General features: G+C 36.5%; 1 protein-coding gene across 1 annotated transcript in view; it reads right to left on the bottom strand.

Moving 5' to 3' along the window:
- The window catches only part of BTBD7 (BTB domain containing 7), a 103388-nt gene that overhangs the window by 5688 nt on the left and 75047 nt on the right, over positions 1-22653 (bottom strand). The window contains exons 5-10 of the mRNA XM_079127620.1: positions 21567-21642; positions 10592-10752; positions 7694-7837; positions 6076-6265; positions 2878-3056; positions 1151-1609 (exon numbers count right to left, since the gene is read on the bottom strand). Of these exons, the coding sequence (XP_078983746.1) occupies positions 1151-1609; positions 2878-3056; positions 6076-6265; positions 7694-7837; positions 10592-10752; positions 21567-21642 (1209 nt within the window). The remainder of the gene's footprint in view (positions 1-1150; positions 1610-2877; positions 3057-6075; positions 6266-7693; positions 7838-10591; positions 10753-21566; positions 21643-22653) is intronic.

Below are 22653 nucleotides of genomic sequence, written 5' to 3'. Positions count from 1 at the left end.
GAAGATGAGTCATAACTCATTTAACCATTCTCCTATGATCAGACATTTAGGTTATTTCCAATTTTTTATTATAATCAAGAGTACAATGAATGTACTCATAAGTTTCCTTTAGAGGTTGGGCGTGATGGTGCACACCTGTAATCCCAGAAATTGGGAGGCTGAGGCATGAGAATTGCAAGTTCGAGGTTAGCTTCAGCATCTTAGTGAGACCCTAAGCAACTTGTCAAGACCCCGTTTCAAAATACAAAACAAAAAAAGCTAGGGATAAGCCTTAATGGTTAAGCATCCCTGGGTTTAATTCCCAGTACCAAAACAAAAAACAAAACAAAACAAAATATTCCTTTAGAGGAATTGTCTTTAAGATATAAAGTAGAATTTTATAATTATAGAACTGAGGGCCAGATCAACAGTATTTGGTTTATCGACTATTACCAATCTCTTATTTTGGGGTTTGTGGAGAGGGAGACCAAGGTAGAGAGGAACAGGAAGGTGGGGAAGGATTTTAAGGAAGCCTATTTTAAGGAAGCCTCCCTAAAATAACAGATCTATCTTTCCTTCTCTCTATTGAATGCTGCTGACAGCATGTGACAGGTTAGGAAGACTTAAAAAGCACTACTGTTTTTCTCAAATGTATTACATAAAATGTAAGTTCAATCTCTTCTGCAGTGCAAAACCACCTGAAGTCAGGACAAGCAGAGGCTCCAAGTTAGACCAAGATCTGACAGTTGAACTGGAGAGATGTGGATGAAAACTAACTTTTTAACTATTTTTTGAATGGGGAGGCTTTGTCACATTGGTCCTGGTGGTACACTTAACTCTAAGAAACTTCCCCTTCTTGTTCCATCAAAGCATTTGGTAGAACGGTAGGTCCTACAGGACAGAAGTCAGGGAGATTCCAGACACATGCTTGAACAGAACACTAGGACACATACAGGTCCATTCGTACTATTCAGTCACTGCACTCCTCCTGCTATTGGCAAAATGGACTTGTTACAGGCAAGGATGTGACTCTTTGCTCCTGTCCTTCCTCATTTGCTGACATTAGCTTTCTTCTCTTTTTCCCGCATGCCCCTCAAGTACATGCTTTCATCAGCCTGCCATAATACTTCTCAGATTTTGATTTGGGGCAAGTATTTAAGTGCTGACTTACCATTTGTTTCTCAGATGCTACTGCAGCAGAGGCAGCGGCAGCTGCAGCAGCAGCAGCAGCAGCAGCAACTGTTTGCCTCCCCAGACCTGCAGGGTTGGTACAGTCAGGTGGTGCTACTTTAACACCTGGCAGGTGAGCTGGGGGAGGAGCAGATTTAGGAGCTGTTCTGGAGTGAAATAATGAGTGATTACAGGGATAAGAAAAGGACCGTGAAGGGTGCTGACTAGGAGGTCTCTGCTTCCAGCCTGCTTTGAGTTGGTTATGGATTGGGGTGGCTGGGGGGTGGTATGGAGGGGGTGGCGGGGGTAAGGGCGGATGGAAGGCCACGAAAGAGTCCAGGTCTGTAAACATGGTTTCTGCAGTAGGGGTACTGTTAACACGACATCTCCCAGGCTGTCGCATTGTCAAGAGTGGACTTTCATCCCCAAAACGTTCATCAGGAAAGAACTTGTGAGGATTCTAGATGGGAAAAAAAGAAAAAAAAAAGTGAGATTACACACATGGAATTGTACAGGTTGACAGAATTAAGTGAAATACCTAAGGAGACCACATTAAGTAAAATAATATTCCAGCAAGCAGGTCAGTCATCTCTTGTAACATTATGTGATAAAGCAAAAACAAGTAATAAAACCTAGTTAAAATATGATTTTGCTAAGAAAAAAGCTAACAATAAAGAAAAGGAATACAACTGAGGATCTTCCTAGAACCTCTGACAACATCTGTACATGCTCTAAGTGAAATAACTTCAAAATGACCATTCCTTACTCATTATACATGACCAAGCTGGATTAAGACTCTGATAAACATTACATGAGAACAATAATTTTTTTTTTTTTACAATTTAAGATATCAAATTAAGACAATTTAGAATGGCAAAGGGAAGAGAAATGAGCAGAAAACCAGACTATGTACTCTAGGGATGGAAACCACAGCAAAAAATAAAATAAAGAACCTAAAAATGGGTGGCTGTCACATTTACCTTTGAAAGGGTCAAGGCTAATGGAGTTTACATTCCATGGCAAGAAAGTGCACCACTTGACCAGATCAAATCAAATTTATGTAAGGCTCTGATTTACTGGCTGTGATCAGACTACTTTACAAATCCTATCTTAACTGCAAAACCAATGCCATTATTCTTATACTTAATAATTACTAGAAATGAATTTGTTTCCTATTAGGTTAATAAAAAAGCACTTATTCCATGATTCTCATGCTTGTGTTTGAACCTTCATGCACAATGTTTCTTTTGAGGGAAAGGGCAGTGGGCATCTGATAGTAGGCCAAATCTGAAATCTAGTGACCAGAGAGCAAGCAGTGAGATTTGGAATTTCCTACTTCCTTTGCCATCTCTGTTGGGATGGAATTTTGTAGCAGTCACCATTTGGATGCTTGTTATGTACACAGATACACAGCTGTTTGACACACAGCACCTCCGATCTTCACAACAATTCATTTTACGGGTAAGGAATGGATGGATGCTCAGTGGTTAAGTGGCTCATCCAAGTTAACCAATTAGTAAGGAGCAGAGACAGCTCTTGCTCAGCCCACTCCACCATGCTCCCTCTCACAGGAGAAATGAGCAGCCTGTTGAAGACACCAGAGGAAGTGAAAGGGCATGTACGAAAAAAAAGCAGCAGCTGGGCACTCCTTGGGATGTCACCAATACTGGCTGACTGATGATCAAGGATTCCTCTTTTCAACAGTTCAGCGCCATGGCCATGTCCTACCTGCAAGAGCTCTGCAGCAGCATCTGCGAGACCAAACTCCCTCAGTACTCGAATCTGAATTTCGTAGCTCACGGTGGCGCCCTCCCCACAGTTCAGTGCATAAGCTCTCTGCACCTGCTCAGTGTGCCGCAGTTCCTGCAGGCGTCTGACCATGTCTTTCATAATGAAGAGACGAGGGACTAGAAGGAGAAAGACAGCATGTAGGCAAAATTCCTAAGCTACACAGAAGACTGCCCATTGAGCACAAGAAGAATGCAAATGGTTGGCACCAGAATCTTTTCATACATTTTTTTTAGACAGTATTTTAATTTCTTGGCAACAACTAATTTATATACTTCTGTTTTTCAAGATTTTAAAATTTCATAGTGCCCAGAAGCTCTTGGTCGTACCAAACAACTCCAGAATTGTATTATTTTAGTCCACAGCTCAAATAAGATTTTACTTGCATGTATTCCGAATCTCAAGGCATTTCATGATTTTAAAAATATACATTCATTCTTAGGGCTGGGATGTAGTTCAGTAGTCAAATGCTTGCCTTGCATGTACAAGGCCCTGGGTTTTATTCTGAGCAAAAATTTAAAAAAATAAAAATAAAAATAAATGCATAAAGTTGTTCTTTTATTTAAACAACTGTTTAAATGCACCAGGGACTGGTATTGGGGTGCATAGAATGAAAGATGTGATCTCTGTCCTCAAAAAGCTCTGGCTTTATTGATGTAAACTAAGTAAACAAGTATGGTACAGGGTCAGAAAAATTCATGGAGAGAAATAAACAAGAACACTCAAAGACTGGGAGGGGCACCCAGCCCAGATGGAGGGCAGGTGGGAAAGGTTTCTTAGACAAGGGGAACCCCAGCAGAGCCTTGAAGATGAGGGAAAATCAGCAGGTAAAGAAAGTAGAGTGAAGCTTTCTGAGTAGGAGGTCTAGGCAGGTACACAACACCAAGTGAGAGTTGGCACAACACAAGGAGGTGGCTCACTGGCAGAGTTTGGGGGTCAGCAGGGTAAGTAGGAAGAACTGAGAAAGGAGGCTGGAAAGACAAGTAGGGGCAGAAGTGAATAGACTGCATGTGCAGGGGATGACAGGATGGGCGCTATGATGTGTGAGTGCAGGCCACGTTATGCGAAGCAGGGGAGGCAAAATGGCTGCCACCTCCTTTTCTAAGCAAAGTTTTCTGGCACACACACCTACCCATTTGTTTAGAAACCGCTGTGGCTATTTGCGAGTTAGTAGTTGAAACAGAGACTATACAGTTCAAAAAGTTGAAATATTTATTATCTGGTTCTTTACAGAAAGAATGTGCTGACCCCTGAGGTAAAGGACAGAATTAAGAGGAGAGGCAGGAACAGCACTTAGGAACCTGTGCTATGCTGTGGTCACAGGGTGGAGAGTGGTGAAGTCTATCTGTGATATGAACTGACAAGAGTGGTGACTGAGTGTTATTTTTGGGGGGAAGGGAAGCCAGGGTTTGGTGGGTGCTAATTTTGTGCCAAGCAAATTCTTAAGCATATTACTCATGGTGCTTCATTAAATCCTCACAACACCACTAGGAGGAAACATTATCCCCATTTCACAGATGAGGAAATTAATGTTCTGGAAGAAAGTGGAATGCCCAGAGTCACAAAAATAGAATGAAAGAGCCAGGCTATGAGCTTATGAGTTTCCTCCAACAAGCTACAGTCTCATATTAGAGTCGAGGGCCAAGGACGGGAGAACCTGGGTGGTAGCAGAATAGGGGAGGCCTCATTAAGTTTCATCTTCTTGAGTATACCTACTTGTGGATGTTTTTGGGATTTTCTGATTGAGTTCTAAGATGAAATTATGCTGATATTCAATAGCAATAATTGAAGCCTAAAAATCAGTGCTACTACCAAAGCTTCAAAATCAACACAACCCAGTTGAACAAGTATTTCTTTTCATACTGTTATTCAATGTTTACCTTAAGAAAATATATAGTAGTCAAATCTACTAAGGCAACAATTGATGAAAAACACTAGTTCTAGAATAAAATGTATGCTTTCAGTGAGAAGTTTTGTCATTATGTCTTATTTATTCTCAACTGAAACAGGTATTTCGAAGTAGAAATGAATGGTGCTATTTCCATTGCACTAGTTTGCTGGGGTTTATGTATTTAATTAAAAAAATATCTTGTTTTAGTGGTAGGTAGACACGATACCTTTATTTGATTTTTTATGTGGTGCTGAGGGTCAAACTCAGGGCCTCACACATGCTAGGTGAGGGTTCTACCACTGAGCTACAACCCCAGCCCTGTATTTAAAATTTTTTTTTTTTTTTTTTTTGTGGTGCTGGGGATTTGAACCCAGGACCTTGTGCTTGCAAGGCAAGCATTCTACCAACTGAGCTATATCCCCAACCCGCTGTATCTAATTTTTGAGATAGGGTTTTGGTATGTTGCCCAGGCTTGGTCTCGAACTCTTAGACTCAAGTGATCCTCCCACTTCAGTCTGAGTAACTGGGACTACAGGGATATGTTACCATGCCTGGCTGCTGGTTTTTATTGTGCATCTTACAATGGCAGTTGATAAGAGCTACAAATTTCTAACCACCGGATTACCATTGTTTTTCTTATATTAGAAATGGATACTAGAGACATTGTAAAGTCAACATGAAGTAATATTCAGATGATTTTGGATATGACAGCTATACTTCAATCTATGGTCAATTCCCTCAAAGTCATAAGACATAAGCCTACACTATGGTGAACATCACAGAGCAGATCTTGGGAAATTGGACACTAGGAAAAAAATTGTGATCACATCTTTGGGAGACATAAGCAGTCTCAAAGGAATTAAGTCCACATGTGAGAACAACCCACAGTGATGAAAAACTGAATTTCTCTAAACCAGCAGTTCTCAACAAGGGCAATTTTGCCCCACAGAGCACATGTGGCAATGTCTAGAAACACAAGAAAGTTTCCAAAAGGTTGTTGCAAAGGTAGGGGTATTGTGTGTGTGTGTGCATGCGCATATAAACCTACCTACGCTTATTAATTTAAGATAAAATATAAAACAAAAAACTCTTATTTTTTAAGTATTTATTCTTTGAGAATAATGCATAAAGGGTACTAAATGTGGAAAAAATTAGCATACATATAGGGGTTTAAACAATAGCAATTACAAAAAAGGGGGAAGATTATTTATTTAAATATAAATGCCTCACAAAAGGCATTGCCTTACCTGGAATTTCATTGGCTACAACCGAAGGCGGGCTTGACTGGTTGCTGCTCATCTGCTGATGGCTGATCATGTGGCAACACTGTGGCACAGCATTACTGACCATGTAAAGCGTGTCTGGCACGTTGGACATTCTGACCATTCGCAAACGCACAAGGTCTGTTTGTTCTACCATCATCTCATCTAGCACTGACTGAAATAAGAATTCAGGATGAACAGTCAGTCAACTCTTTGTGTTAAATCACAGTTGGAGCAAGATTATCATCATCTCCATCATAGACAAAGGGGATTCATTAATTGTCTCATTAATTGTCTTATGAAGTCTGAAACTGACGGGGAAAGAAGAAAATACACCTCTTTAATTAAAGACTTTCTGGAGAATTTTTGAATAGATATAATTATCTGCAAGGTTTGTTTTTAATTAGAAGTATTTGAAATTTGATGAAAGCATATAAAATCAATCAAATAAATTATACACAAAATCATTATAATGAAAACATGTATACATGTGCTAATAAGTATCACATTAAACAAAAAATGCTCAAAATATGAATAGTAAAGATTGATATCAGATTTAACAGGGTTATAAATAAACCCAATTTTGTTATTGTTTCAGATGCATCTATCTCACTCAACTACAGAATGGCAAAAGTAAGGTAGTATATAAACATTTCCACTGGGGGATTCCCTTTTCCACAGCCATCTGAGAACAGGGCAGTTCCAGAGGACCTTCTGATGAGCCACCCCATCTTAGTGCAGTTTCTCACCAGAGGCAGCCCTGTGAAGGCTCAGCTGTGTGAGCACAAAGACCAGACCTCACCATTCTACTTTCTTCCTGTTTTAGAACTATTTAGAATGACAACCGTTCAATATGAGGCACATCATCAACTTAGTCAACAGAAGAGAATTCTCTCAAATCCTTTCATTTATCTTAAAGCTAGGAATTCTGGAAATAAAAATAAGTAAAATTTAAGGAAATGTAATTCTGTACCTAAATACATTTGCCTGTTAAATTTACTTCAGAATGTTACTGATGATTTTTGACTTTCAAAGACTGTTAGCTCCTCAAAAGGCTATTCCTAGGCACGTATATGTGAATATATACAACAAAAATTACGGCGTTTCATTTTCACATCACCATTATTTCTTGGGGAGTTCTTTACATTACAGAATACATAATGCCAACTGTTTATTTAGTAGGTTTGAAAATATGTTAAGTTTGTATATTTATTCTAAAACTGAACACAAAACTTCCAGTAGTCAGCTACTACAGAACAAAAAATTATGCATTTCTTTAGTTTATGAAGATAAAATGCTTGCAATTTTCTTTCAGAACAGTTTCCCTATTTCAATAAATTGATAATCTACAAGGCAATTAACAATTCACAAGGCAACTAAGATGAGAAAATGCAAAATTATTTTATTATGACTTTTTTTAAAACGTTTGATAATTAAACATTTCAAAAACCTACTCTATTGAGTAGTCGAACTAGAATTTACTTTCATGTTCCCTATTACTGAATATTTAGGCTATTACCAAATGTTTAAATAATTCTATAATAAATACCTGTGCATATGGTTTGTAATAAAGTTGTCTAATATTTCAAAACATTTTTAATACCTTTGCTTCTTCCACATAGGGAGAGAACAGCCGAGGACGAACATATATGCCAGCATTTTTTTGCCGCAACCAGGCATTTGACTTTCCACCTTCTGTTGTAGGAAGCATATCTGATGGAGGAGTACTAATCAAGCCTCTCTTCATCTTAAAAAATAAAATAAAAAAATAGACTACAGATCTGTGAGGCAGTACAGTATCAGTCTGAAGTAGGAGTTATGATGATAATGGCTTTCTAGATTACTTTTCAGGGACTTGAAGGCCATTTTTTTTTTTAACCCACTAACTCTTTGGGCCCATGCAAGTATGTAGTGGGTGACCTTTTGGTATCAGGAAGCCAAAAGTTCTACTCTTAGATCATGCTAATGCCACCACTTTCTCAACATGTATCCCATGAAAAAACCACAAAGTCTGATTACACAGACTACAATTATTTCACTTCCAACACCTTTTCCTACATCTTAAATTACTCTGCTTCTTTATCCCATAAACATCCAAGAAACCCTTATCCTCGGGGAGGGGGATTTAAGACTTGGGTCTTTCCCATCATGTTTGGCCACCTTGCAAACCCTTTCTCTTTTGCAAAAGTTTTGTCTCAGAGATGGGCACACTGTTTGGTGGGCAAAAGAGGACTGTTTTGCTAATAGTCTCTTTAATAAATGGTGTTACGGAAAACTGGATAAAATGCAGTTTTAATGAAATGCAGAAAAATGAAGTTAGGCCTAAATCTCACACTCTATATATAAAAAAAAAAACAAACAAAAATGGATTAAAGTTTTAAAGGTAGGAGCTGAATTATGAACCTAGTAGAAGAAAACAGGGAAAGAGATCCATGACACTGACAGAGGCGAGGACTTTTTAGATAAGACCCCCATACATGGCTAACATAAGCAAAAATAGACAAATGGAATGATATAAAAACTATACAATCAACAGAGTAAAGAAGAGACATCTTACAGAATGGGACAAAATATTTGCAAACTAATCTGATAAGGAATTAATATCCAAAATATACAGGAATTCAACTCAATAGCAAAAAAGTCCAAATAACCTGACTGAAAAATAGGCAAAAGACTTGTAATGGACATTCTCAAGAGACGACACACACACACACCATTGCTGGGCACAGTGGTGCACACCTGTAATCCCAGCAACTCAGGAGGCTGAGGCAGGAGGATAACAAGTTCAAAGCCAGCCTCAGCAACTTAGTGAGGTTCTAGATAACTTAGTAAGATTCTGTCTCCAGAAAAAAAAAAAAAAAAAAAAAAAAGTGGGGGGTTGGGGGCTGGGGCTATGGCTCAGTGGTCAAGCACCCCTGGGCTAAAAAACAAACAAACAAACAACTGCAGCAACGACAAAACCAGACAACATACAAATGACTGATAGGTATCTGAAAAAATGCTCAATATCAAGGAAAGGTGAATCAAAATCACAATGAGATATTACCTCATTCTAGTCAGAATGGCTATTATCAGAAAGATAAGTGTTAGCAAGAAAGTAGAAAAAAGGAAACCCTTGTAGATTATTGGTGGAAATGCAAATTAAAGTACTGCCATTAAGGAAAACAGCAGGGCAGTTCCTCGAAAAATAAAAAAAATTGAACCTCTGTACAACCCAGCAACCCTACTACTGGGTATACATGCAGGCAAAATGAAATCCATGTGACCAAAGGACATTTGCATTCCAAAGTTCATTTTAGCACTGTTTACAAGAGTCAAAATGTAGGTTCTACCTACATGTCCATCAATAGATGAATGGATAAAGAAAATGTGGTATACAAATACAATGGAAAAAAGAGGATGAACCTGAAGGGCATTATGTTAAGTGAAATAAGTCAGGCGCAGAAGTACAGATTCTGCATGGTCTTGCTCCTCCTGGAATCTAAAAAAGCTCATCTCACAAAAGTTGAGAGCATAATAGTTGTTATAACAGGCTGCGAAGAGGAGGGGTGGATTGGTTGATGGGTAAATATTACAGTTAGAAGGCATAAATTCTAGTGTTCTTTTGTACAGCAGGGTGACTATAGTTAACAATAATGTATCACATATTTCAAAACAGCTAGAAGAGAGGATTCTGAATGTTCTCACCACAAAGAAATGATAACATGTTTAAAATGATGGGCATGCTAATTACTCAGATGTGATCATTATGTAAAGTACACATGTATCAAAACATATTATGTCCCTAAATACAATTATTATGTCAATCAAAAGTAAAGTAATTATGATGTTTATAAACATTAAACTATATCAGTTCATGAAGTATATTTATAATATTTGTTTTTCCCATCCATTAATTCAAGCAGTTCTATTAGTTTAAAAGAACTTGCTTTAAAAAATACATAAATGTATTGCTGGGGTTGTGGCTCAGTGGTAGAACACTTGCCTAGCATGTGTGAGGCAATGGGTTCGATTCTAGCACCACATATAAATACATGAATAAAATAAGATCAACATCTAAAAAATATTTTAAAAATACATATATCAGCTCCATTAATTTTAACTGACCTGAAATAATCTCAGAAGGTCAATCAATACTTTGAATTTCCCTTCTGTTCTCTGACTTAATGCTGTTCTTAAAGAAGTCTCCAGAGGCAATTTCTACCTCTTCTTTTTTAAATAAGGATACATGTGATCTACATTGATAGATGATTGAATTAACCCCCTCAGAAATTATGGGTCCTACAAAAGCTCCACCTATTTATCCACTCGACTCTCATTCACCAAACATTCATTTGTACTATGCGACAGACACTGGGGGCACAATGTTGTATAAGACAGATTTTTGCTTCTGTCCTTGTGAAATTTACCAATACTTTATAAGAAGAGATTGCTCACAGTGATTAAAGCAAGCCTGGCATTTTTCTTTCCATGAAAGGGAAAAGGGAAGAAAGACACTTACTGCGTCATTTAAGACTTCACTGTTTATAGGTAAGATGTGTTCAATTCGCACAAAAGGTAAGAGAGAAGAAAGGATCTCTCTAAGCTCTTCGATGTCCAGGTCTCGTCTTTTAACACCTCTTTTGTTCACACTGTGCGCAGTACCACTCAATAAGTTTGGCTCTATGAGACAGAAAATGAGAAATATACAACCAAATGCAAATTTTCAGACAGGCTTGCTTTCTTCTCCAGTATCACTTTATGGACTTAAGTACATCTGCTTTAAGAAGGGTTGTAAATCAATTATTTTTCTGTTATAAGAAGTTTATTTAAACATGGAGAGCCTACAGAGTGGGAGAAAATCTTTACCACATGCACCCCAGACAGAGCATTAATCTCCAGGATATATAAAGAACTTAAAAAACAACACCAAAAACCCCAAATAACCCAGTCAATAAATGGGCCAAGGAACTGAACAGATACTTCATAGAACAAATACAATCAACAAATATATGAAAAAATGTTCATCATCTCTAGCAATTAGAGACATGCAAGTAAAAAACTAAGATTTAATCTCACTTCAGTCAGAATTGAAATGATCAAGAACACAAGCAATAATAAGTGTTGGCGAGGATGTGGGGAAACAGGTACACTCATACATTGTTGGTGGGACTGCAAATTGGTCAAAGCAGTATGGAGATCCCTCAGAAAACTTGAAATGGAATCACCATTTGACCCACCTATCCCACTCCTCGGTTTAAACTCAAAGGACTTAAAATCAGCATACTAGAGAGACACAGTCACATCAGTGCGTATTAGTAGCTCAATTCACAACAGTCAAACTATGGAATCAACCTAGATGCCCTTAAATAGATGAATGGATAAAGCAAATATGGTACATATACACAATGGAATATTACTTAGCCTTAAAGAATGAAATTATGGCATTGCTAAGTGAAATAAGCCAATTCCCCAAAACCAAAGGCCGAATGTCTTCTCTGATAAGTGAATGCTGATCCAGTGTGTGTGTGTGTGGTGTGGGGCAGGTAGGGAAGAATGAAGGAACTTTGGATTGTGCAGAGGGGCGTGAGGATGGGAAGGACAGCAGAATGAGACAGACGTGATTACCCTACATACATGTATGATTACACTATTGGCGTGACTCAGCACCATGTACAGCCAGAGGACCAGAAGTTATACTCCAGTTGTGTACAATGTGTCAAAATGCATTCTACTGTCATAGATAACCAACTATAACAAATTTTAAAAATTAATTAAAAAATGAGCTTATTTAATAAACATGTGCTTAGACAAAAATAAAGCATGATGGTCACAGAACAGTAACATTCTTTTGGACTGTTTTGTTCTGATAATGGATTCTTCTTTGTATACTAACTCAAGGGAGAAAAGATGACAATCTTATTAACATCTAATCTGATCAAGGACTTTTCCTTAAGTCTTCTCAATTTTGTGACCAGTTTTTGTATAACAGGGCTTTGCAAGTCATTATGATAGGTTATCAGTATGTTCAGGAGGTTATATATGTTAAATACCAATTTTATAGCATTAACCATGCGATACCCAAAGGAATAAAACCTAATGTACATTCTACCCAATTTCAAGATTTTAATGAGAATCTAAATTTCTGTAACAAAGGAATGTTACTGCAGGTAAGTAGACCCTTTGATCTTTGACATGTAATGTATGTCCACTGTTTAGAGCAGAGAATAAAGGTTTTCTGTACTGGGTATTAGTGAAAGAAGAGCTGAACTATTTATGTGCTTATGATAGAGATAGGAAGAAAAAAACCCCATAATTTTAGAAATATTTAATCTTGCTTTTAACCTAAAGGGCTCTTTTAATTCCTTAAAAATTTACACTGAATAAGATCTTTATCATTCATGACAGTAAATGCTGGATTTTTGCATGTATATTTATACATATTTATATTCTATAAACTATTTTTATATAAATACACATATTTATATTCTATAAACTCTTAAATTGTGATATGTGTGTGTGTGTGTGTGTGTGTGTGTATGTGTGATTTTTTTGAGAAGCTAAGTTTTTTTCTGAATCATTCAAAATAAAATTTTAAGTGTGTGGCAGAAGTATTTCCTCTTTTGCTTTGCTGTGATTTAGCTTCATACTTACATAAGGTATTGTTTAAAAAAAAAAAAAGACATGGCAATGTGTTTTCATATGAAATCTTACACAAACTCCTCAAATATTTAATGGGTAAGGGCAGAATCCTTCATAGAAGTGATTCTGAAACAAAGGTGTGGTTTGCTTAGCTTTCTTACTATCCCTGCAGGATGCTCCATTCCAATCCAATCTGAATGCCTTCAAGGGAAATTTTATCCTTTGAAGAGGCTTATTATCTGTCCCCCAAAATATGACCTCTCATCATGACCAGCCTTAACATTAGTAAACATACCTATGGCCTATAAGAATTATGCAGAGTTTTATACAACCCATTCTTGTTATTAGTGATAGTTATGCTCTATGAGATATTGACAACAATGGATTAGCAAATACTGAACCACTGCTCATAGGGGAAGCACAGGGTTAGGTTCCTATTTGTCTCTGGGCAACTGATTAAGATAAAACCTTGTTTTATGTTTCTGTTTAAAGACCCTTTAGTTTATATTATTCATCCATTAACACTGAACTCATGGCCAACAGCACTCTAACTTATGAATGCTGAGTGAAGCTTTTCTCACACATGTATTTGCTCCAGAAGGCACATCATAGCCAACACTAGACAACTCTAGCACCATGCTTGCGGGCCACTTCAAACAGTGAGAACATTAATAAAAACATAACATAAAAACATAAAAAATGTGAAAAAGGGCACAAAGTAGATTGTGAAGAGAACCCTTGATTACAATAGATCTGAAATAAGGTGAGATGTCACTGCCTTGCTGGACTTAGCTGGAAATGTGCTTGTCAGACTACTCAAATTTCTGCAGCTCTGTGCATGTCTGTTAGTGACTTCAAAAGTGCCATGAATGTGGATTTTGAGGATGCAAATGCATTTTATCAAGTAGATAATTTCCCTAATACAGAATCTGTAAATGAGAATAGACTGTACACTGGCATTTGAAAAGATGTCTGAATTAACTGTAGTGGTTTTTATATTTTAAATTTCAAATCTGAAGAAAAGATTTCTGTAGCTTTTGCAGACCACAGAAAATAAATTAGGAAAAATGTAACAGGAGGACTGGTTTTGTTCCCTAATACTCATGCAACAGCATGTTAAAGGGACACTATTAAGAAGGTTTGAGGGGCTGCCGTTGTGGCTCAGTGATAGAGCACTCACCTAGCATGAGTGAGGAACCAGGTTCGATTCTGAGTGCCATATTAAAAAAACATATATAACATACATATATATGTGTATAAAGATTCTTTGTCTCAAAAAAAGTTTTGAATTAGCACAAAATGTTTATGTTATTTAAAAATGTGACAGAAGTACTATGAAAATGGACTAAAAATCACTTACTTGAACATTTTAAATAGGTGAAATTTATGGTTACAAATTAGAAAATATTATAAATCAAATCTAAATAAATTCTATATTCAGTTGGGTGAGGTGGTACATACTTGTAATTCCAGAAATTTGGGATTCTGAAGCAGAAGGATCACAAGTTTGAGACCAGCCTCAGCAACTTAGCAAGACTCCTGGCTCAAAATAAAAAATAAAAAATAAAAAGGGCTGGGGGTATAGGCAGTGGGAGAGTGCCCCTGGTTTTAATCTCCAGTACCACAATAAATAGTAAACAGATAAATCTATTTAAAAATGATAGGAAGCCTGGTGCAGTGGCACATGCCTGTAATCCCAGCAGTCTGGGAGGCTGAGGCAGGAAGCTTTCGAGTTCAAAGCCAGACTCACTAAAGTGAGGAACTAAGCAACTCAGTGAGACCCTGCCTCTAAATAAAATACAATATAGGGCTGGGGATGTGGCTCAGTGGTTGAGTATCCCCGAGTTCAATCCCTGGTACCCCCCACCTCAAAAAAAGAAAGAAAGAAAAATGACAGAAAAGGGAAACCTATTTAATTTTTCCAATTTAAATTTTTTGATTTGGGTTCATAGAGAAAAACAACACTGTATGGTGTAAGAGAAACTGAGTGGCTTACAAATAAAAGACTGCTAGAGCATCCTAAATTGCCAAAGTCAAAAGTTCATCTCCCATGTGAGATGATGCTACCCTTACTTATGTAACACACCAGTTGGAAGTCATTCAAATATATTCTTTTATCTTTCATAACATTTTAAAATAAAATTTTAAACATTTTAAAGCATAGCAATTCAGTGACTTTTAGTATATTCATACTGTTGTGCATCTATGAATACTATCTAAATCCAGAACATTTTCATATATACATATATATATACATACATATGTGTGTGTGTGTGTGTGTATATATATATATATATATATATGTATTTTTTTGTGTGTGTGTGTGTGTGTGTGTGTGTGTGTGTGTGTGTGGTGCTGGGGATTGAACCCAGGGGTGTACTACCACTGAGTTATGCCCTAAGGTTTTTTTTATTTTTATTTTGAGTCTCAGTAACTTGCCATGACTCGTGTCAAACTTGCCATCTCCTGCCTCAGCCTCCCAAGCAGAGCTGTTGAGATTATGGGCATGTGCCACTACACCTGGCAACAATACACTTTTATAATACATTAATCATTTTATGAAACTTTTCATTTTAATACTTCTATGAATTACTAAACACATATTATTAACCACATTGACACATAATAAAAAGTTACGTTCTAAAACTGCAAAATGGAACTTTCTAATGTATATTTTACTAGCCTATCCCCCACTCCACTAAAGTATTTTTCTGATTGTGGAAACTTCTTTTTACCAATGTGTCTATTTTCATAACTGACATGAAGCATGTATTCCAATAGGCTTTTGGAAATATTAAAAAAACCACCAAAAACTTAGGCATGCCAGTTTAGGACAAACTAATTTTCTTTCTTTCTTTTTTTTTTTTTTAGTGAAACTACAACATGAAGGACTAAGCAAAGCACTGAGCATATAATCAGCATTCAATTATAAACATCATCATCACCATTAACCATGAGCCAATTATTTGGCCTCTCTGAATTTAGTTCATGAAATTCGAAAATTAATAAGGTAATAACATAGCAAAACAGCCCATAGGCTCCCTGGTGCTTGGAAGGTACTCAATAAATGAAAAGTTTTGTTTTTGTTTTTTGTACTGGAGATTGAAACCAGACATGCTCTATCATTAAGCTACATTCCCGGCCCTTTTCATTTTTATTTATTAAAATCTTTGGAGTACAACTTTTCATTTCTATGGTTGTACACAATGTAGATTCACACCATTCATGTAATCATACATATACATACGGTAATACTGTTTCATCCTACTATCTTTCTGTCCCCCCCAACCCCATTTTTTTCTACACCATCAAAAGTTCCTTCATTCTTCTCTTCCCCCTGCCCTCCCCCCCAATCCCATTACATATTGTCATGTACTTATCAGAGAAAGCATTCAGCCTTTGGGTTTTTGGGCTTGGTCTATTTCACTTAGCATATTTTCCAACTTCATCCATTTACCAGCAAATGCCATACTTTTATTCTTCTTTATGGCTGAGTAGTATTCCATTCTGTATATATACCAGAGTTTCTTTATCCATTTGTCAACTGAAGGACAACTAGGTTGGTTCCACAATCTAGCTATTGTCAATTGAGCTGCTATGAATATTGATGTGGCTGCATCACCATAGTATGCTGATTTTAAGTCCTCTGCGTATAAACCAAGGAATGGGATAGCTGGGTCAAATGGTGGGTCCATTCCAAGTTTTCTGAGGAATCTCCATACATACTGCTTTCCAGAGTGGCTGCACCAATTTGCAACTCCACCAGCAATGCATGAGTGTGCCTTTTCCCCTACATCCATGCCAACACTTATTATTGCTTGTGTTCTTGATAATAGCCATTCTAATTGGAGTTAGATGAAATCTTAGGGTGGTTTTAATTTGCATTTCTCTAATTACTAGGGATGATGAGCACTTTTTCATATATTTGTTGATCACCTGTATATCATCTTCTGTGAAATGTCTGCCCATTTCCTTAGCCCATTTATTGATTGGGTTCTTTGTATTTGGGGTATAAAGTTTTTTAAGTTCTTTATAAACTTTGGAGATGAGTGCTTTGTCTGAAGTGTTTGTAGAAAAGATTTTCTACCACTCTGTTTCATACTATTGATTGGTTCCTGTGCTGACAAAAAACTTTTTAGTTTGACTCTATCCCACTTATTGATTCTTGCTTTTATTTCTTGCGCTATGGGGGTCTTGTTAAGGAAGTCTGGTCCTAAGCCAACATGATGGAGATTCGGGCCTACTTTTTCTTCTATTTGGTGAAGGGTCTCGGGCCTAATTCCGAGATCCTTGATCCATTTTGAGTTGAGTTTTGTACAGGGTGAGAGACAGGGGTTTAATTTCATTTTACTGCATAAGGATTTCCAGTTTTGTTAGCACCATTTGTTAAAGAGCCTATCTTTTCTTCATTGTAAGTTTTTGGCACCTTTGTCTAGTATGAGATAACTGTACTTATGTAGGTATGTCTCCGTGTCTTCTATTCTGTATCATTGGTCTTCCTGTCTATTTTGGTGCCAATACCATGCCATTTTTGTTACAATTGCTCTATAGTAGAGTTTAAGGTCTGGTATTGTGATACCTCCTGCATCACTCTTCCTGTGCAGGATTGCTTTGGCTATTATGGGTTTCTTGTTCTTCCAGATGAATTTCATGATTGCTTTTTGTGTTTCTATGAGAAACATCATAGGGATTTTAATTGGAATTGCATTAAATCTGTATAGCACCTTTGGCAGTATGACCATGTTGATAACATTAATTGTGCCTATCCAAGAACATGTGAGATCTTTCCATCTTCTAAGGTTTTCTTCAATTTCTTTCTTTAATGTTCTGTAGTTTTCATTGTAGAGATCTTTCACCACTTTGGTTAGATTAACTCCCAAGTATTTTATTTTTTTGAGGCTATTGTGAACAGAGTTGTTTTCCTCATTTTCCTTTCAGATGTTCATCACTTGTGCAGAAAAATGCTTTAGATTTATGCATTGATTTTATATCCTGCCATTTTGCTGAATTCATTTATGGGGTCTATAAGTTTTCTGGTGGAGTTTTTGGATCTCCTAAATAGAGAATCATGTCATCAGCAAATAATAACAGCTTGAGTTCCTCTTTTCCTATTCGTATTTCTTTAATTTCTTTAGTCTGTCTAATTGTTCTGGTTAGTATTTTAAGGATGATGTTGAATAGAAGTGGTGAAAGATGGCATCCCTGTCTTCTACCAGTTTTTAAAGGGAATGCTTTCAGTTTTTCTACATTAAGAATGATGCTTGCGGGGGCTGGGGAGATAGCTCAGTTGGTAGAGGGCTTGCCTTGCAAGCACAAGACCCTGGGTTCAATCCCCAGCACCACAAAAAAAAAAAAAAAAAAAAAAAAAAGAATGATGCTTGCTGTTGGCTTAGCATAAAGAGCCTTTACAATGTTGAGGTATGTTCCTACTATCCCTATTTTTTCTAGTGTTTGAGCATGAAGGGGTGTTGTATTTTGTTGAACACTTTTTCTGCATCAATTGTAATAACCACATGATTCTTAACCTGAAGTCTACTGATGTGATGAAATACATTTAATGATTTCCAGATGTTGAACCAACCTTGCATTCCCGGGAAGAATCCCACTTGATTGTGATGCACTATCTTCTTAATATGTTTTTGGATGTGGTTTGCCAGGATTTTGTTAAGGATTTTTGTGTCTATGTTCATCAGAGATATTGGTCTAAAATTTTCTTTCCTTGATGTGTCTTTGTCTGATTTGGGTATGAGGGTGATATTAGCTTCATAGAATCAGTTTGGTAGGGTTCCCTCTTTTTCTATTTCATGGAATACTATGAGAAGTATTGGAATGAGTTCTTCTTTGAAGGTCTTATAGAACTTGGCTGAGAATCTGTCTGGCCCTGGGCTTTTCTTGGCTGGTAGGCTTTTGATGGCTTCTTTTATTTCATTGCTTGATACTGATCTGTTTAAATTGTGTATGTCCTCCTGGTTCAGTTTGGGAGGATCATATGTCTCTAGAAATTTGCTGATGTCTTTGGTATTTTCTATTTTGTTGGAGTATAGATTTTTAAAGTAGCTTCTCATTATGTTATGTACTTTTTCTCCTTTTTGAAAATTTTTAAGTTTTTATTTTTTTACTCTTCTTGCTCTATTTTCCTTTTGTTTACCTGTTTTCTCAGTCTCTTCCTCCCTTTTCTCATGCTAACAACCAACTTCTTTTGATTACTTTCATTCTTTCTATGATCTAGAACTTCTATATACTCTTTTCTTATCCCATTAACAGCTACATCCTACACTCCTCCCCAACCTCCTTGTCCTCCATTGAAAACTGCAGACCTTACTGCAAATCTATTTGTTATACTGTAGATAATAATTGAACTCATTCTGTTTATTATGACAATATTGTTAACATATTTATAGAGGCTATTTGGTTTAGGGTTGCATATAGGTTTTGGAAACCTATAGGGTCAGTATAAGCCTACAGGGGGGAAACTGCAAAACCCAAGATCTACACTGCTAGAGGAGAAGATACATGAACAACATGAAAAAAACAAGGGAAGAAGATGATCCAAACAAACCTAGATTCTATATTAATAGAATCCAGTGACAGCATGGTAGAAGAAATGTCAGAAAAGGAGCTCAGATTACACATAATTAAAAGGATTCATGAAGCAAAGAATGAGATAAAAGAGCAAATGCAGGCAATGAATGATCACTCCAATAAGCAGTTGAAAGAGCAACTGCAGAAAGCAAAAGATCATTTCAACAAAGAGATAGAGATTCTTAAAAAAAAAAAAAAAAAAAAAAAAAAACCCCAAAACAAAAAAACCCAGAAATCCTTGAAATGAAGGAAAAAATAAACCAAATAAAAAAGTCAATGGAAAGCATCACCAACAGACTAGATAACTTGGAAGACAGAGCCTCAGACAATGAAGACAAAATATTTAAGCTTGAAAATAAAGTTGCCCAAACACAGAAGATGGTAAGAAATCATGAACAGAACTTCCAAGAACTATGCGACATCATGAAAAGTCCAAATTTAAGAATTACAAGAATTGAGGAAGGCACAGAGATACAAAGCAAAGGAATGAACAACCTATTCAATGAAATAATATCAGAAAACTCCCAAACCTGAAGAATGAACTGGAAAATCAAATACAAGAGGCTTACAGAACACCAAATGCACAAAAATCACAGCAGATCCACACCAAGTCACATTATAATGAAAATGCCTAACATTCAAAATAAAGATAGAATTTTGAAGGCTGCGAGAGAAAAGCAGCAGATTACATATAAGGGGAAACCAATACGGATATCAGCAGATTTCTCAGCCCAGACTCTAAAAGCTAGAAGGGCTTAGAACAACGATATTTCAAGCTCTGAAAGAACATGGTTGCCAACCAAGATTCCTACACCCAGCAAAACTAACCTTCAGATTTGAAGATGAAATAAACTCCTTCCATGATAAACAAAAGTTAAAAGAATTTACAAATAGAAAGCCTGCACTACAGAACATTCTCAACAAAATATTCCATGAGGAGGAAATGAAAAACAACAATGTAGGTCAGCAGAGGGAGGAACTACCTTAAAGAAAAATCCATTCAAAGGAGAAACCAAGCCAAGTTAAAAACCAAAAATAAGCCCAAATGACTGGGAATACAAATCATATCTCAATAATAACCCTGAATGTTAATGGCCTAAAGTCATCAATCAAAAGACACAGACTGGCAGATTGGATTGCAAAGAAAGACCCGATAATATGCTGCCTTCAAGAGACTCATCTCATAGATAAGGACATTCACAGACTAAAGGATGGGAAAAAAACCTACCATGCTCAGAGACTCAGCAAAAAAGTGGGGGTTTCCATCCTTATTTCAGATAAAGTGGACTCCAAGCCATAGTTAGTCAGAAGGGATAAAGAAGGACATTTTATATTGCTTAAGGGAAGTATAAATCAGGAAGACATAATGATTAAATATTTATGCCCCAAACAACAGTGCATCCCTGTACATCAAACAAATTCTTCTCAATTCCAGGACTCAAATAGACCACAACACAATAATTCTGGGTGACTTTAACACAGCGCTGTCACCACTGGATAGCTCTTCCAAACAAAAACTAAACAAAGAAACTGTAGAACTCAATAACACAATCAATAACTTAGACTTAACAGACATACATAGAATACTCCATCCTTCAACGAGTGAATACACTTTCTTCTCAGCAGCGCACAGAACCTTCTCCAAAATAGACCATGTATCATGCCACAAAGCAGCCCTTAGGAAATGCAAAAAAAAATAGAGATACTACCTTGTGTTCTATCAGATCGTAATGGATTGAAATTAGAAATCAATGACAAAATAAAAAACAGAAATTACTCCAACACCTGGAGACTAAATAATAGGCTATTGAATGAAGCATGGATAACAGAAAACATCAGGGCGGAGATAAAAAATTCTTAGAGGTCAATGAGAATGATGATACAATATATCAAAATCTCTGGGACACTATGAAAGCAGTACTAAGAGGAAAATTCACTGCATGGAGTGCATTCAAGAAAAGAAAAGTCAACAACTAAATGACCTAACATTACAGCTCAAAGCCCTAGAAAAAGAACAGAACACCACCAAAAGCAGAAGACAGAAAATAATTAAAATCAGAGCTGAAATCAATGAAATTGAAACAAAAGAAACAATTCAAAAAATTGACAAAACAAAAAGTTGGTTCTTTGAAAAAGTAAACAAAAGAGACAAATCCTTAACCACACTAACAAAGAGGAGAGAGAAAACTCAAATTACTAAAATATGTGATGAAAAAGGAAATATCACAGCAGACACCACCGAAATACAGAACAAACTAATTTTCTGAACTTACCTCTGTCTGCTATTCTTTTCATCAACTGATGCTCTCCCCATTTAATCAGATATTTAAGGATATCTTGTTCACTTGCCTGCAGTAAAAAATGGTTTATTTATTTTAATGAAATTAGATAAATGGTCAGTTTCACTAATGACTTTTCCTAATTTATGATGTAAATGTAGAATGCAACTTACCACTGTTTCCCTCTTTCTATCAGCTCTTTGAAATTTTAGAGTTAAATTGGTTTTCCACTAACATGCAAAACTTCATTATATATATTTATCCAGTAATAACTGTTGGCTCCAGCAACATTTTTATTTTTATTTCTATCTTTTTTCACCTTGTCCTGTTTTTTTCCTATTTATTTTATCTTACCGTATGGTTTCTATACAATTACCTTAAATTATTTTTTGAAACAAGATGGAAGCACATGAAAGTGAAAATACAATGATAGAGTATATACTACCTCCTGCAGGGATGGGAAAAATACATGTGACAACAGAAACAACCATCTCCACAGACTATTTTACTGGTTGGTAAGAGAATCCTGAAGCACAACCTGGGAAGTGGCAATGTACCCCTCATTTCTTTGTACCTTATTTAAAATCACAGAGCAAATCTAGAGTGCTCCCCAAGTTTACTGGCTACAACAGAATGCAAAGTTCCTGAAGAATAATTTGAGGGAACGGACAAACCCTAACTCCCATAAACATAAAGCAACCAGTATTGATCAACAGTGAGAGAAGGCTGGTGAACAAGTCTTCCACAAATGTGGCAACGTCTGTATTACAATCAAACCAATATTGAAGGAAAAAACTGATGCTGAGTAGATTATTAAATTCTTCACTGCATTTTCTGATTGACAGGGTAGTACTTATAATTCTTCTAGTACAAAGACACAAGATTTGGTTCAATGTGTTTGACTGTTCATAGCATTAAAATCATTGTTTAATTTTTAGTATGAAATTCACATAATGAATGGAAAGCAACAAAAAAACAAACCAACAAATTTAGTTGGAAATACTTTACCTGAGAGTAGTTTCTGCAATACTTAAAATCTACTATGCCTTTAAATCACCAAATGAGATTAACATATAGTCAA

The sequence above is a fragment of the Sciurus vulgaris genome, assembly GCF_902686455.1.
Source record: "Sciurus vulgaris genome assembly, chromosome: 2".
Classification (NCBI taxonomy): domain Eukaryota; kingdom Metazoa; phylum Chordata; class Mammalia; order Rodentia; family Sciuridae; genus Sciurus; species Sciurus vulgaris.
Note: the sequence above shows the minus strand (reverse complement) of the source record. Positions and strands in the feature narration are given on the sequence as shown.